The following is a 17,611-nucleotide window of genomic DNA, read 5'->3' as shown; positions in this document are numbered from 1 at the left end:
TACTCCTTTCTCAGCTCCAAATTCCACCAGTAAGTCTAAGGAGGAGGAGGGAGGGGAGGAAGGCAGTGGAACGAAGGTTCGAGAAGAAAATAATTTTATGTAGATCGAAAAACATTCCCAAACTATAAAAATTGAAAACTGGCAGAACTGAAAGGAGACAAGTTTATAATCACAGAAACTTGTACACAGCTCTCTGGATAACTAATAGAACAACCATAAGAAAAAAAAATCAATAGAGATAGGGAGATTTGTACAATTAATGAACTTGACCTAAGTAACATATATAGAACACTACAACTAACAAATGCAGCATACATATTCCTTTCGAGTAGAATGAAATGTTTGCCTAAATAGACTATATGCTGGGCCATAAAGTCAACCTTTAACACATTTCAGAGCATTTAAATATTACAGAGTATATTCTCTGGCTATAGTGAAATTCAGTTAGAAACCATTAACAAAAAGCTAACTAGAAAATCTCCAAGTGGTTGTAAATGAAATATTTCATTATTCCAAGTAATGATGGGTCAACGAAGATCTCAATGGAAAATACAACTTTAAAAATTGTATCGTAGTAACAATATATCAGTATTTGCAGAATGCAGCTAAAGTAGTGCATAGAGGGGAATTATAGTCTTACAGGTATATATTAGACAAGAAGAAAAGCTGAAAAATCAATCACCTAAGCTTCCATCTCAAGAAAAATTTAACCCCAAGAAAGTAGAAAGGACAAAATAGTAAACATAAGAGCAAAAACTAATGAATAAAAAAAATGTATTATAGAGAAAGTCAAAGCCAAAAGTTGAGTTTTGAAAGATTAATAATTTCATTAATTCCTGAGGAAAGTGGTCAAGAGAAAAAGGGAGAAGGCAAAACCTAGCAAAATCAGGAATGAAAAAAGAACATCATGCAGATATTAGAGACATTAAAGAGACCATAAGAGGATGTTACGAACAACTGCATACTAATAAATTTGAAAATTTAGATGAAGTAGACAAATACCTTGAAAATTACCTAATTAAGTGACACAGGAAGTAATAGAAAATAAAGTGCTCTCATAGAATGTTGTAGGAATTATAGGATAATACATGTACAACATTTAGCACTGGTCTTGGCATATGTTCAGTTCTTGATGAATGACTATTATTAGAATTGTTACAGGTAGGAACAGGGTCATGGAACCCCTATGTGGTAATAATTAATAGTGTAGGCTCACAGGCCACTGGCATCATTTTGTATCAGGGGGAATGACATAAGAAACAGCTGTGTGGAATTTATAGGCCAAAACAGAGCCCCTTGCACAGATGAGATATAGGCGGAGGAGATGGCAAGGTGGGTGCCCAGTGGTGAGAAAAAGGCATGGGCAGTTAGAATGTCATACTGACATGAAAATATATGTGGAAAATATACCAGCAACAGTCTTAGAATGAAGGGAATGAATATATAAAGGAAGGATATGTACGTTTATGTTACAGTTCTAACATGAAAACCTGTTCATTTGCCTTAAAAATGATAATAAAAGCCTTAAAAATGAATGCATAGCTACCTTCGCTCATGGCTTAAAATATTAATGCTTTTGATGTTTCAAAAGTAACTTTTCTTGAGTTTAAAAGTATGACATGCATGAAAGGTGAATGTACAAAGACCTTTTCCTAACCAAACATATGAACAACTAAATGCATAAAATGGGACCAGAAAATGAAGAGAAAATTCAGGAAGAGATGTCTATTATCACAGGAGCCTGCTATCAGTTTAGGAGAGCCCAAATCAGTCTTGTCCAGAAATTCAAGTCAGTGAATATTTATTGAGCATTGCTGGTTCTATGTACACAGCAGGAAATTCAATTCAATTCAACCAACTGAGTTCCTTCTAGCTCAAGGGATGATGGAAGAGGGACGTGGAGTTCTGGGAACTCTTCCTGTGCTAGCTCCTGTCCATCCTGGATCTTCTGCAGATGGACGCCCTCTCTGCTGCCCACAAAAGAAGAAGTCAGATGCACACATCAGAGCTCTTGGGGCTTCTTTCCCTGCCTGAGGCTAAACAAGTGATTTAGTACATCCTAACATTATTCTGTTAAAGACTCAATAGAGCTTTTTGTGTTTTAATCTGAAACACTATTCACATCCCATGTACTTCTTGGATTGTAAAACTAATATGTAAGTTCCTCCAAACCATGATGTTTTTTGAAAAGCCGATGGTACGCATATTTCCATTTCCTGGTTTTGATGTGATTGAGGAGGCACGGATCAGCTGTTCTGTGTTCCTAGACCATTTTCCAAGTCTCACAACAAATTTTGATTGAACATGTTCTCCATTTGAGATGAAATATATGCATCTTTTACATGATGTGGAGCGTCACCCTGTGGTTGTGCATGGACTGTCTTGGGATATACAGAGAATGCTCATCAAAGCCATTCTTTATGATAGCATGGGGATACCCTCCATTTGCACCCCTCTAACCTGTAGTTTAATATGATGGTGTACCCCTACAAAGGCGCTTAACCAGGAGGCACTTAAGCTACCCCAAAGTACTTAAAATGTGGCAGACTTGATCCAGTAAGTACTGGTCCCTGATCGTGGAAACAGGAGAACACATGGTGACGACCAGGAGGCAAAAGAAAGCACCATCAAAAGAAGTTGTAGAATATGTGACTCGGATTAGATACTGATAGGAATTCATACATGGGGAAAACTCACTGTATACTTAAGCTAGTAAGAACAGATTCACCTTGCCAAGTGTGGGCTTTAATGAGTGCATATACACATAAGTCTCTTACAGAATCAAGGGTTAGAGACCAGTTTAGCAGATGAGTATAACCAGGGTGTGATTGCCCCCTGCCATCAAAGAGTAAGGTGTTGGGAGTGTCGCTTCTTTTTGGAGAATGGGCTGCTAAAAATTGAGCATAGCTCACCATTGTTCTGTGATTTCAAGAGTCAAGACATCAGTGTCTCATAATGCCTCAGCAGGTGGTCATCCCGTGTCTGTTGGATGCATATAAACTTCTGAGCAAGAAGCTGTCCTGGCTCAAGACATCTTTTCCCAAGTGTGGTCTCAGGAACAACCAATCAGAAAATAAAGTTCTAGCTGAAATTCCACATCAGAATGAGATGACTACCAAACTCAGAAATCCAAATGGAACTCAGAATCTTCATTAAACTTCCAAAATGTTACTGAGTAATTCTACAATCTTAAACTAATCATGTAAAACTCTACTCAGCTTATGAACAAGTTTTGGCATTACTGATTATACCAGGAGTCTCAAAAATTGTTTAAATAAAATTTCCATGTTGTTGTTTTTCCGACAGCATATAAGGCACTCCTGTTTTTCAAACTTGAACCACTATAATATTGACTGGTGTGGATTAAGAAAAGGAAAAAAAAAAAAGAAGCCTTTCAGAGAAGGTTAATTTGAAAGATATGCATAATTTGCATTCAAGGAAAAATAAAACCAGAGTAAAGGTGCTACAGAAACTTTCAACAACGCCTTCCCCAAACTGAAAATGAGCAGTCGCTTAAAGGGAACACAGCAGCGGGGCTCTTCTTTCTCCCAGGTTGGCATTTGCCTTCTCATCAGCCTTGCTTTGTGAATAATTAGATTCATTCCTCAGCCTCTTTGTTGAATGTAACAGCCTCAAATCAAGGTCTGCCTGCTCAGCACGGTGTGTGGGGACGCCCATGCGGGTTCCTTGAAGAAAGCTTGAGTCTGGCTTCATGAGGAAGCACAGACCCATTCTCAAGTGTGTCAGGAGGGGTTATTAACTCCTGTCTCTGCACACCTCCTCCTCAGAACCACAGGAAGGATTTATCCCTGACTGGTAGTTTTAACTCATTCTCATTCAGCATTTACAAGTGTTAGCATTTTCAACTGAGAAGGCCTTTAGCATAGAAATGAGAGAATTTCCCTGGGAGACTAGGGGTGGTTGTGGGGTTCCTTAGGCCCAAATACAGGCTTGCTGAGCAGAGGTCCGTTCCAGCCCTAGTGGGGCCCAGCACTGTGCTCTGTGCCCCTCCCCATGTAGGTCCTGCTGCTGGCTTGTATCTTAAGGCAGTGTTTACAGAATTGACGACCCACCCCTTCCTTCCTTGACGGCATTTCTCCTTCATAAAATATGCTGAACTTTTTGGAAAAATACCTATCCTGTGCCAGATACTGTGTTAAATACTTTATATGGGGTATCTCATTCACGTTCAGGACAACCCTATGCAGGAGCTCTTATTATTAGCCCAGTGTAGAAATCAGGAGACTTAACTTTTGAGAGGTTAAATAACTCACAGAAGTCACCCAACTGGCAGACCAGGGACACAGTTCTACTCTTAAATCTGAGCTTTTAGCCTACACCCGATACTAATGTAGAAAAGACACCACAAACACATGCGAGACAATCTGAACCTTTTCCCATGTCAGGAGCTATTCTCCCTCAATTTGATTTCTGAAGAATAATTGGCATTCCGTCATGTGGCTGACCCACTGTTTACACACTCAGTCTCTTTCTAGTTTTAGGAACTATGCTGCAGTGCACATATGTGTACGTAATCTTTGTGACCGTGCCTCTGAGCAGCTGCTGGGGTAATCAGAAGGTAACAGGTTTGGAGAATAGGGGATGGCAGCAGTGGGACCCCATTCCAAGTGAGTTGTTTCTTGGCGGAGGCCATGGCCATCTAATGGCACAAATCCCACTGTGCTGCCCAGCACCTCTGGTTTTGCTGCTTATCGCGTTGTTATAGTTATAATAAAGGCACTTATTGAACTATTGTTGTCTTTGGTTCTATATAGTTATGTGGGTATTATCCAGTTATTTTGTATTTATTAGTTATTTTACATTTTGTTATAGCTATTTTGCATGTACCTTTTCCTCAGGAGGAACCATAATTTATGAGTTTCCTTAATAATTCTGCAAAACCATGTACCTCTATACTCACTCAAACCCTTTTCCAAGGAGGGTTGAAAAATAGTCAGCAAATAACCATGACCAGGATAGACAAACAGTAATGCCTACTTTTTTGTTGAGAAGGAAATCATTTAATTCCTCTGCCTAAGTTTGTATTAATTACCCTTAGGAATGAAGGAAGCGCCTGGCACACCCCAGCAAACCACACATTCTCTTCTAAGTCTCAGTCCCTAGCCCATTCTCCAGATGGGCAATTGACTACATGAAAAAGGACATCCAAACTAAAGTTCTTATCTCTGATTTCCATAGGAGCTTATTAAAGAAACAGAAATGCAAACCAAAGTAGTTTAAATTATGTCTTCCCTTCAAATGACATGTTTACTATTTCCCATCAGAAGAAAGGTAGTATGTAATTTTTTACGAAAATTAGCATTTCTATAGCATTCATATTTTCAAAGTGCTTGTAGCATCATTTACTGATTAGCATAACATTTGAGAACCATCATAAGCTTTAAATACAGGGAAATCCGTTTTTAGTAAATTCCTCTTAGTAAAGGGAGTGTTTTCCCCTCGCCACCCTCAGGTCTTAATCATGTGAGACAAAACTGCTCAGCTCTTCTAAATCCGATTCTAAATTTAGCAACTTGCCACACTGCCTAGTTCCTTCCACAGAGATATAGAATGCTCAATGTTATAAAAATCAACCTCAGTCTGAAATCTGGAAAATCTGAAAGCTGCTCTATGTGATGCCTCACACACCCACAGCTTGGGCTGTTTATTCAACAAACACTAGTTTATTGCCTACACATGCCAGTCTCTATCTTGCCCTCACTGAGCTTAAAGCCTAGAAGTAGAAACATGCATTACAGTGTGGTGAATGCCATGACAGAGGGAAGCCCTGGGGGCTGATGGGAGGGGGCATGACTCAGATTGGAGGGATGTGGGGAAGCCTCCCAAGAAATCTCCATGAGGTGTGTGGAGTACCTTATCTGAGCTGCCATCTGAGTTCCAGATTATCCTTTTATTATTATTTTTAAACCAAGTCTGTCTCATTTCTCCAAAGAGGACATACAGATGGCCAATAGACTTAAGAAAAGGTGCTCAATGCCACTAATCATCAGGGAAATGCAAATTAAAATCACAATGACAGATTTCCTGTCAAGATGGCAGAGTAGGTTAACACTGTGCTTGTTTCCTCTTACAACCACATCAAAATTACAACTAATCTACAGAACAACCATCATTGAGAATTCTCTTGAAGTCTACCTGTACAGAAGTCCTACAACTAAGGACATACAGAAATCATGATGAGACTGGTAGAAGGAGCAGGGACGTGGAATGGGCTGGTCGCCATCCCCACATGTGGTGGTTAAAAATCAGGAGGGATAGCTTTGCTGTAGAGGTCCCTGCTGAGGAGCAAGGGGTCTCAGCCCAACACCAGGCTCCAAAGCACAGGGTTCCAGTGCCAGGGAGAGAAGTCCCCACAACTTCTGGCTGTGAAAACCAGTGGAGATTGTGGCTGAGTGAGATGGAGGACAGCTGGGATCCCAGTACTGCTCTTAAAGGGCCCGTTCAAGGACTTACTTGCTGATGGACTTACTTGCTCTGAGCTCCAGCACTAGGGCAGCAACTTACAAGGCACCAGGGATATATGGGGAGGAACTGAATTGTCTGGCTACAGAGAGAGGGCTGGAAGGGCAGCTTTCTTTCAGACAGAAGTGCTGGCAGAATCCATATTCCTTTGTTGAGTCCCCTCCACCACCCACATAGTGTGCAGATGCAGGCAGCTGCCATATCTGAGTCTCCATCAACCTGGCTAACACCATTCATCCACCCTGCCCTGGTGATTCTTATCTAATCCAACTTGGGGACCCACCCAAGCTGAATCCAGTGGCTTTTCCATACAAACAGCCTATCTTGGCTCATGCTTCAGACATCCCTAAAATCTGTCAAAAGTTCACAAACCCCAAACATGCAGCATCTGGCCTCAGCATGGCTCAAACCTCTTGCTGAGAAGCCCAAAGCACCACACTAGCAGCAGCTGGACTCCGATGGCAGCTTAGCATCTCCGAGTCACATCCAAGTTCAGTGTGGGTGGAAGACATCTATGGATAACTTTGTGGCTCATGCTTGGTGGCTCTGGGTAGGGCACAAGAGGCAGCTGAAATTGGCCTGTAGCAGGACACATCCCAGTAGGCCCTGGGGCCGGAACACCTGGTGGCCAGCTTCAGATCCAGCCAGAGCACCACCACCAGGCTGCCTCCACAGACAACACACCCAAAGGGCAGACTGGGCAAGCACCAGAGCCCTGCTAAACTGAATCCTGCTCTGTAGGGTCAACCCTGGCACAACAGTTCTCAGCCAGAGGATGAATCGCACCAACTGATGTGCAAACAGCAATCATAGTTCAACTACAACAGGAGGGCACAAACGATACACACAAGGGAAACATCTGTAGCATGCAGCTCAGGTGACCAGGGAGATTGTACCACTGGTCCCCACATAACACCTACTACATAAGGCCACTCTACTAAGACATAGCAACCCTACCTAATACATAGAAACAAACACAGGTAGGAAGCCAAAATTGGTAGACAAAGAAACAGGTCCCAGATTAAAGAATAGAACAAAGCTCCAGAAAAAGAACCAAACAAAATAGGGACAAGCAATGTACCAGAGTTCAAAACACTGGTTACAAGGGTGCTCAATGATCTAAGGGAAAACTTCAACAAAGAGACAGGAAACATAAAATGGAGATAGAAAACATAAAAAAGAACCAGTCAGAAATGAGGAATACAATAGCTGAAATAAAGAATACATTAGAGGAAAGCAACAGTAGATTAGATGAAGCAGAGGACTGAATCAGCAACTTAGAAGATGAAGCAGCAGAAAACACACAATCACAAGAGCAAAAAGAAAAAAAAAATCCAAAATGAGGATTGTTTAAGGGGCTTCTGGGACATTTTTTTTTTTTTTTTTTTTTTTTTTTTTTTTTGAATCATGATGGAAAACTTCCCTAACCTGGCAAAGGAAATAGACATTCAAGCCCAGGAAGCACAGAGAGTCCCAAACAACATGAAACCAAAACTGGTCCACACCAAGATACAGCGTAATTAAAATGTCAAAGGTTAAAGACAAAGAGAGAATTCTAAAAGCAGCAAGAGAAAAGCAGTTAGTTAGTTACCTATGCGGGAGCTCCCATAAGACTGTCAGCTGATTTCTCAACAGAAACTCTGCAGGCCAGAAGCGATTGGCACAAAATATTCAAAGTGATGAAAAGGACCTACAACCAAGATTATTCTACACAACAAAGCTATCATTTAGAATCAAAGGACAGATAAAGAGCTTCCTGAACAAGAAAAAGCTAAAGGAGTTCATCACTACCAAACCAGTATTACATGGAATGTTAGAAGGACTTCCTAAAGATGAAAAAAATATATATATTTAAATAATAAAATGGCAATAAGTAAATAGTTATCAACAATTACTTTAAATGTAAATGGATTAAATGCTCCAGTCAAAAGATAGGGTGGCTGAATAGATAAGAAAACAAAACTCTTACATATGCTGCCTATAAGAGACTCACTTCAGATCAAAGGACACACACAGACTGAAAGTAAAGGGATGGAAAAAAGATTATTTCATGAAAAGGGAAGCAAACAAACAAACAAAAAAATGGGGGTACCAATACTTATGCCAGATAAAATAGACTTTAAAACAAAGACTTTATAACAAGAGACAAAGAAGCCCCATTAATCTCACCTTTGGGTTTTTATCCAAAGAAACCCAAAACACTAATTTGAAGGGATATGTGTATTCATATGTCCATTGCAGCATTATTTACAATAACCAAGATATGGAGGCATTCTGTGTGTCCATCAATGGATAAATGGATAAAGAAGAGACAGTACATGTATGATCAGACAATTAAGTTCGCAAACTCATCCTAGAAAAAGTGCTACATACCTCATTGCTGACTATCACTATGGTCACCTTTGAAGTACTCCCCTTGGGAAGCCATGCACCTATGCCAGCAACTAGTTTACCCTTCAAAGCAATTTTGGAACTCTTTTTCTGGAATTGCCATTAGAGCTGTCACATTACCCTTGATGTCCTGAATGTCACAAAATGTTTTCCTTCCAATATTTCTTTTATCTTTGGGTAAAGAAAGAAGTCATCGGGGGGCAGATCAGGTGAGTAGGGAGGGTGTTCCAATACAGTTATTTGTTTACTGGCTAAAAACTCCTTCACAGACAGTGCCGTGTGAGCTGGTGTACTGTTGTGATAAAAGAGCAATGAATTGTTGGTGAAAAGTTCAGGTCGTTTAACTTTTTCAAGCAGCCTTTTCAGCACTTCTAAATAGCAAACTTGGTGAAGTGTCCAGTTGGTACAAATTTGTAATGAGTAATCCCTCTGATATCAAAAAAGGTTAGCAACATTGTTGCAACACGTTCACGAACTTAATTGCCAGACCTTGTATACTGTACTGTATATATATATATATATATATATATATATATATATATATAAAAGTCAGATAGGCCTACTATTTGTACCTAGGAAATAGCTATAAGAAATTAAGGTCCTGATTATTGCTCCACTATTATAAAGGAAAATCATTTATTTTCTTATTTTGATTATAACTCTATTATACATTAACAGAGCCTAGATTGTAATATAGACACAGACCTGTGAAATGCAAATACTTCCTTCTTAGTGAGAAGCAGTGACTATAATGAAGCCTTAATTCACAGTTTACAGTAGAAATGTAAAGAAGCCTTCATCCATAAATTCATTAATAGTTATTTCCTATCCAGTGTAGCCAAATATTCAGCAGCTCCTAAGAACTCTCTAGTTTTAACTTTTGGTTGAGTTTACAAGATTTAGAATGGGGATGGCGAGGAACAAATCTGTGGCTGCACAGCCAAGAAGTTACAGAACTCTCAGGCTCCCCCGCTCTCTTCCTAACTCATCTGCTTTCTATCCTTCTTGGATAATCAAACAGAAAGGACACGCAAGTAGACTCCACAAGAAAATTTATCTGCAAATATAGGTACTCAGATTTAGCCCAAAGTAATCTGTTCCTAGAAATGGTTCGATAACAAAGTTTCAGATAGTGGGGACACAATTTTGTATTTTTTTTTTTTTAAGATTTTTATTGGGGAAGGGGAACAGGACTTTATTGGGGAACAGTGTGTACTTCCAGGACTTTTTTCCAAGTCAAGTTGTTGTCCCAATTTTGTATTTTTTAAACAGGAAAAGTCACAATCCATTTGTAATCCATGTGGATTGTATCTATAGTCTATCCACTGAAGTAGGTGTGTTTTAGTTTTCCAAAAATATTATGCTGTGCTCAAGTAGCATAGGGAAGCTTTTCAGAGCTAGCATTCTCTCCTAAGTTTTCTAATGCATAGAAAAAATAATATGCATTGTGGTAGGTACATGTGCCCATACTAATATAACATAATAATGTAGGGAAGATGACAAGCAAAATGCCAGGTATGTTTTAACAGCATCAAGGTGAGATGTAATGCCATAAGATGAAACACTGACACTCCCTCAGGCCAGTGCCTTGCCCTCCCTGGGGGACACCCAGTAGCTTGAACATTTTTTCCCTGGCTCACATGTACTGATTCCTTCCAGAGGCTGATAGTTTAGATAGTAAATAGAGGGTAAACATTTTTGTAAATCAACAAAAATATTTGGAAGTGAGACTTCAGTTAGCCAAGCTGATAGCAAGATGAAGAAAGTTATTTTAGAATTCCTCTCAGTCTTCACTGGTTTGTGAGACAAATTACAAAGTGGCTCATAAATGATGCTCTTTTCTGGAATTATCTGAAAGTCATGAATCAAGCAGCGTTCCCTAGACTCCCACATCTGACTATAGCCTTTTCAAGTCTATGCAGCAGGAGGAGGGTTTCCCTTTGATGAGCAAGAGAAAACCAGTAATCCAATGTTTGCTCTGATGAGAAGTGGCTCTTTTCTCTAATTACACTCATTGAAGTGTTCAGAGGGGGAAAGATTCTTTTTTCTAGTTAATTATCATTTAATGGCCAGTAGATTATTTTGCATATACGAATATGCAACAACACTATTAAGAAAAAAATCCCAGTAGTATTGGTTAATTAGTTCTTTCATCTGAAAAGCTTTAATCAGGCTATTTTTCAAAAAAGAAATAAGTATACTAAGTGAAATGTGTTGATTATTAAGAAATTATGTATTAAATGAAATTAAAGTATCTTAACAGAATACCAGTGGTAGAGTAGCATATCAACCTTGGCCTTACCCTTTAATTTCAAGGCTTCTAATACCTTTGAATCAGCTGTTACATCACTCACTAGCTTGATTTCAATATTTTGCGAAGTCAGTTGGAGCAACTTTTCGAAAAGACGTTGACCCTAGAAAAAAATATTCAGAGACAAAGAAAGTCAGAAAACCTAAATGTATGCTATTTTAAATAGGCATAGATAAACTTATTAAAAATTAAAACCATTCATTCAAATTTTAAAAGGAAAGCAATTCGAATTCATGGAAAATTCCATCAAAGTAGTTTATGTAAATAGAGTGGTAGCATGAGCACAGATTACATTATGTTTTTTTGAGTACTGTAGTGTGCAATTCAACAATTACTGCAATAATAATTTCAATGCTACAGTGCAAATTTACCATTCTTTTACTTTTTTATGAAGTCTAAAGTTATCTACACATGAAGAGGCAGCAGAAAACATTAAACAGTTATATTTGGGTCCAGAGAGACCTGGATTCCAGCTGGTTTTCCAGTTTATAAACTGTTTCTTAATCTTACTAATCTCTAGGTTTTTCTCACTAATGTAGATATTAGTATTTACTTTAAAAGGCTTTGTGAGGATTAAAAGGGTTAGTAGTATGTAAGAATCCTTTAATAGCTGTTATGGGGGGAATCACGGCTAATCAGTGATTTGCCTGAATTTACCTTCTTGTTTAAAACTTGTCTTATTGAATTCATTTATGATCTGACTAGCATGTATAATTGTTAGCACAGCCTAAAAATAACTGAAATTAAACACACACACACACAAAATGAAAGATTTTTTAAGAAAGATTTTCACAAGCATATAATTTTTACAGTAAATTTTAGTCTCAGGGACTCTGGACAGGGACCAATCCATAGACATTACATGATCTCAGTGGATTGCAACGTTATCCTGTTTATTTTCCCGTGTGTGTTTTCCTGGACTTCCTCTTCTTATCACAAAAGATAATTTGTTTTCTTATATTGATTGTTCAGTATTTTGTTATTCAGCCACAAACTCAAATGCCTTCAGGGGCCAGACAGGCAAGAAGGCTTTGGTCTTAACAGCCCCCAAGTGACAGAGTTTTATCTCCCTTTGATAAAAATGGACTTTGTACACAGAAAGTTTTTGGAGACTGAGAAGAGAATGGAGGAAATGTGGACGTAGAGCTATGATTCCTGCAATTCGCCTTAGAAAAGAAAGGCGCCCAAGAGCAAAACCCTGAAGCTTTCAAGTGTTAAGGGGGAAGGCGGTGGTTCACCTGTGCTAAGGCGAGAGCAGCGAGGAGTGTCTGGCAAAACCCAGCCTTCCTCCAGAGCAGAGCGGGCCCAGCACAGCCGAAGCTCCGGAATCCGTGGGCGGTGGAGGACGACCTGGGTGTGCTCCCTTGTCATGGTCAAGTGCGGAGGCTTCCTTGTCCTTTAGGTGTGGTAAGAAAGGGGAGCTCAGTAAAGCACTGGGCACCCAGAGCCTGGAAGCAGCCTCGCCACAAACCAGGTGTTCCTGTGTGTTGACACTGTAAACCGCCTCTTTCAAAAGGAAGTGTAGGGGAGAGGGAGGCAGAGAGAAAGACGGTAGAGGAAAGAGGGGGGAGGGTGGTGGTGGCCGGGGAGAAAGCTGCTGATTTGCTGATTTCAGGGTCTGTGTAAATTTCAAACTTACAGTGGAGAGCTGAGGTCCTGGGCAGTGAGAGGCTCAGCTAGCATGGGAAGGAAGATGGACGCATGTGGCTTTGGGGTTCTCCTGCAGACGGTTATCTATTGCCAACACCTTCTTTGTCAGCCACGGCACTCCTCTGAGTTGTGCATGTACTCTTGTCACACAGCCTTAAAGGTTTGGTGATGTCTGCGTGGCAGACATCTAGAATGTCAGATTCTAGAGCCCAGACCTGTGGTCATCACAGTCACATAAATTGTGTTTGTCTCTTTCACACAGAGAAAGGGCTTATTTGCTTTGTGAGACTCCATGGTGAGTGGGCCAGTATTTTCAAACAAATGAATTTCTTTTTCCTCTTAGTTAATAATATATTTACCACACACGAAATGTAAGAGATCTTCTAATCTGTCTGTATTTCTGAGTCCCACTGTGGTATTTTTGTGAGATTTAAAATGAAGAAGACCAGAACTCTCAAACATGAATGAAAATAGAAAGAAACTCCAAAATCTCCAGCTTCAGCGGACTGTCATTTAAAAAGCGTATTTTTACTTGTGGCATGTCCTAATTACTTACACCAAGGATTCTTAAAATTTTTAATTATAGTGCTCACTGTAATGAACTTGGGCTGGAGGTGGAATTTCTATTGAATTTCCCCTTTTTCGTGTCTTACTTCTCTGTCCACACATTTTTGCTAAGATATTCAAAATGTAATACCTTCCAAAGGTCTGAAACACCTACTTTATGCAGAGATCTGCAGTAAGGCTCAAGGCTTTCTGAGTTAAATTGACTCATCATATTTTCATAAAGGAGTAACAAAAGCCCCTTAGCTTTTAAACATCAGCAATATAAAAACTTGCCTTTTCTAGTGAAAAACATTAGCCAACGTTTCAAACTTAAATAAATCATCTTGAAGATAGTCAGTGGCTCAGGCATGTTGACCTACTTTAAGCCAATTTTTTCTGATGTCTGCAAAAACTTTATGATAGTCGGGTCCTGGAGAGGGGGCTGTACCCCAAGGACAAAGACCTAGCTCAGCCCTTCTGTAACTGTGAAGAGGCTGCCTAAAGCAGGAAGCTCTTCCAATCCCAAGAGAGCTAAGGTTAGAAAATACCACTTGTTTCTGTTGTTGCAACACAACTGGTTGAGAGGATAAAATCCCGAAATATATCGTGAAGGGGAAAAACAAAAATACCAAAGAGAAATCAAAGAAAGTGAAGCTTCATGGATTGATTCCGGGGGTTACATAGACTATGGTGGTGGTTTTCAAACTAGTTGAGCAGTTTAACTCTTTGTTCAAATGAAAAGTTAAGCTAAGCATTTCTTCAATCCCTCTCTGCTCTCCTGTATAGAATCCCCAGGGTTCCACAGAACACAACTTGAAAATATCCAAATTTGATCCCTTCATCATACTGATGTAGATAGAGGACCATCAGGATACTGACTTTGAGAATGTCAGAGCTGGAAGATACCTTTGTGATCAAGCGTCTACCGATCTCATTTTATGAATAAAGATACCGAGGCCTAAGAAAATTAAGTGATGTAAGGACGGTCACACAGTGTAATTTTCGCTATGTGACCATTTTGTTGTGTTAAAGTTGGGAAACGAAGGGGTATTCTGGGAAGAAAGTTGCCTCCAAGTCTCTCTCTCTCTTCCACTCCTAGCTCTGGTGTCTTCAATTCTGCTGAGCTAAGCAGTTCTGGGGCTGGAAGGCACTTGAGTGGCTACAGAGTCAGGTTCTGGGGAGGCCAGGTACCTGCACAGCCATTTTCAGCCCCACATGACTGTCCAGTGCTCCATATTCTCCACAAGGCTGGGCAGGAGCCGAGAAGGCCACCCTAGGCCTGAGGCTGAGAGAGGAAATAAAGAGTGGGGAGGTGTTCTCCAGTTGCCCTAGTGGGGGACTAGTTAACCATCTAATACCTCCCTCACCTGAAAGGAAGAAGCCATCAATAATTTGATAAAGTCAAATATCAACACATTAAAGGGGAGCCAAGAAGAGAAAAGATCCTCGAACCCAGCTGACACCTGATGATATGGGCTACTTGAGAAGGCAGAACTGGAGAGAAAACACAGTATGAGCACTCAAGGACAGTCAAGTATGGCTGGGACTAACATTCTACGATTTTGGAACGAAATTAGAGCAATAATTAAAGAACAGCATGGCCACTGTTGAGGCATAAATTAGTGGCCTAATGACCAAATGAAAGAAACATCTCAAAGTGTGCACACGCACGCCTGTGTGCACACATGAAAACATAAGGGTGATAAGAGCTTAAAGTGAGAGATAAATCAAAGAAAAATAGCATATGGTTAACAGGTAACTAGAAGAGAAGAAGAGGCAAAATGAATAAGTTTGCAAATCACAGAAGAAAAATTATTCTTGAGGAACAAACTTGAGGAAAGACCTACCTCTACACGTTGAAAAGATAATTGAAGATGGAGGCAAATGCAACGTGGAAAGATACATCTTGGCACACTGTGCAAAATTATCCAACACCAAGGAGAAATAGGAATTCTTACAAACTTCTTGCCAAAAACAAAACAAAAAAGTTACCCATCCAGGAAAATGGATCGGACTGGCATGGAGCTCACCACCTGTGACACTAAGCTAGTACATCGTGGCCACAGATTGTGGAAGAAAGAAGACTAAAGCCCAGAATACTTAACACAGTCCAGGATTTTACCTGCCTGGATGAAATAAATATGTGCTGACATATACGATTTAGAGACTATATTACCTACATAACCCAGGCAAGGAGTATATTTAAGGAAGGACTCTAACTAAACAGTAAATAACATCAAACACCTTCAGGGAGGGTTAAGGGGAGAAGACACAAGAGATGAGCGATACAATACGGAGATGTGTTTGATGTACTTGCTGAATAAAGATTCTGGAAACAGGAGAGACACATTCCTGGGGAAGGTCAACTGGAACCTGTCATGTGCGTTCCCACTGAGGGTGTATTACCCTAATGGGGCTGAGGATTGGTTCTCGTGTGTGTGTTATTCTTTTTATGACTAAAACACAGACATGCGTAGAGTAAATATGTAACAGTATCTGTAGTATACTTTCATGGTGGGGCAGGAGTGGGAAAACCTTTTTCTACAAAGTCTCCTTCGTAAGGTGAAAATGAAAAGAAGGTTGAGAAATCCTTATCTACAACAATAGGATAAAGGATCTCAATAAAAATTAGAATGAGAGTTGGGAAGGGAGTTGAAATGTACCAGAAGAGATAAAGTCAGCCATTATCACACGAGCTAACTATATAAAGCAAAAATTAAGAGAAATGTAATTAAAACACTACCACAATATAATATTTCTAAATATGTCTCTCAAAATTGGGCTGATCTAATAGAAAATAAATGAGGATTATGAAAATTAAATAATACTACCTATAAACTTGATTATGTGTGAATATGTATATATGTATATAATTTATACGTATATACATATATATCCTCATTCTATATATCAAACCCCTCAAAACAATTTTTAGTTGTTTGTGAAACATTTATAAAAATCCTGTAACTTCCATTAAGAAAAACTGAACAAAAGTTAAAATGAGGTATTCTGCAGGCTTCATTCTCTGCTCATAATCTAACAAAATGAAAAACAGACCATTAACATATAAGGCATAAAACAAATTTTATCTACTTGAAAATTGAAAAACTTACTCTTAGATTATCCTTACATCAAAGGACAAGAGAAAAGTGATGTTTTGTACTCTCTAGAAAGCTATGACTAGGTGAGTACTCCATAGCAAAACCATGAAATAAAGCAATATCTTGTGTCAGAGAGAAATTTATGACTGTAAAATGTTTCCAGTGTTATAAAAAAGAATACACCACAAAGTCACAGTAATCATATTAATGTGGTAGAGGCATAGGAATGGAGAAATGGAAAAAGAACTTAATAGAGAATCCAGAAATAGCACACACGTAACTTTTATCAATAACAAAGGTACTACTTTAATTCAGCCCAAAAAAGAGGAAGTGGTTTAATCTCACACAAGTGGAAGAACCCCAAGATTAAACCACACAGAAAAATATATTCTCAGGCAGCATAATGACATACCAATATTTTCAAGAAAATCGAGGCACCTACATGTACCATTTGAGAGTGGGGGGAAACCTTATTTAAGCTGTAGGACGCTAAATGATGACCCCCAAAGATTTGGGTCCTAATCTGAAGCAGGTAAATGTTACCTTACTTGGAAATAGGATCTTTGCAGATGTGAGTAAATTAAAGATCTTGAGATGAGATTGTCCTGGATTATCAAGTGGCCCTGAATGCAGTCACAGTATCCTTATATGAAAGAGGACGAAGGGGATTGGACACATCTAGGGGAGGAGGCGATGTGAAGATGGAACAGAGAGATTTGAAGCTGTTGGCCTTGAAGATTGGAGTGACACAGCAGCAAGCCAAAGGATGCCAGCAGCCACCAGAAACTGGCAGGGGCAAGTCATGGATCCTCCCCTAGGGGAGGGATCCTCCCCTCCACTGAGGGAGCGCTGCCTTGCTGTCACCTGGGTTTCAGTCCAGTGAAACTGACTTAAGACTTCTGCCCTCTAGAACTGGGAGAGAATAAATTTCTGTTATTTAAGCCACAGTCTGCATGTAATTTGTTACAGTGACCACAGGAAACGAATACACAAGCTAGATATGTAGAAATAATGAAAGATAATACAGACATACTGGGGGGGCCAAAAACATGTATACAAGTGGACACTTTGGTCAGCGTTGCTCAAGCAGCAGTTTGCGATAATCAGAAGTGTCTGGATGCTGATGGGA

At 39.6% G+C, this 17,611-nt stretch overlaps 1 protein-coding gene across 6 annotated transcripts in view; it reads right to left on the bottom strand.

The window, feature by feature from the left end:
• PLD5 (phospholipase D family member 5) overlaps positions 1 to 17,611 on the bottom strand; it is a 233,624-nt gene that overhangs the window by 59,908 nt on the left and 156,105 nt on the right. For 5 of the 6 annotated variants that reach the window (XM_033099760.1, XM_033099763.1, XM_033099761.1 and 2 more), the window contains exon 4: positions 11,177 to 11,288. In XM_033099760.1, coding sequence (XP_032955651.1) covers positions 11,177 to 11,288 — 112 coding nt within the window. The remainder of the gene's footprint in view (positions 1 to 11,176; positions 11,289 to 17,611) is intronic. The other variant, XM_033099765.1, reaches the window with a different exon arrangement.

Source organism: Rhinolophus ferrumequinum, chromosome 27 (genome assembly GCF_004115265.2).
Source record: "Rhinolophus ferrumequinum isolate MPI-CBG mRhiFer1 chromosome 27, mRhiFer1_v1.p, whole genome shotgun sequence".
NCBI lineage: Eukaryota > Metazoa > Chordata > Mammalia > Chiroptera > Rhinolophidae > Rhinolophus > Rhinolophus ferrumequinum.
The sequence above is the reverse complement of the archived record's forward strand: the minus strand, read 5'-3'. Positions and strand labels throughout refer to the sequence as shown.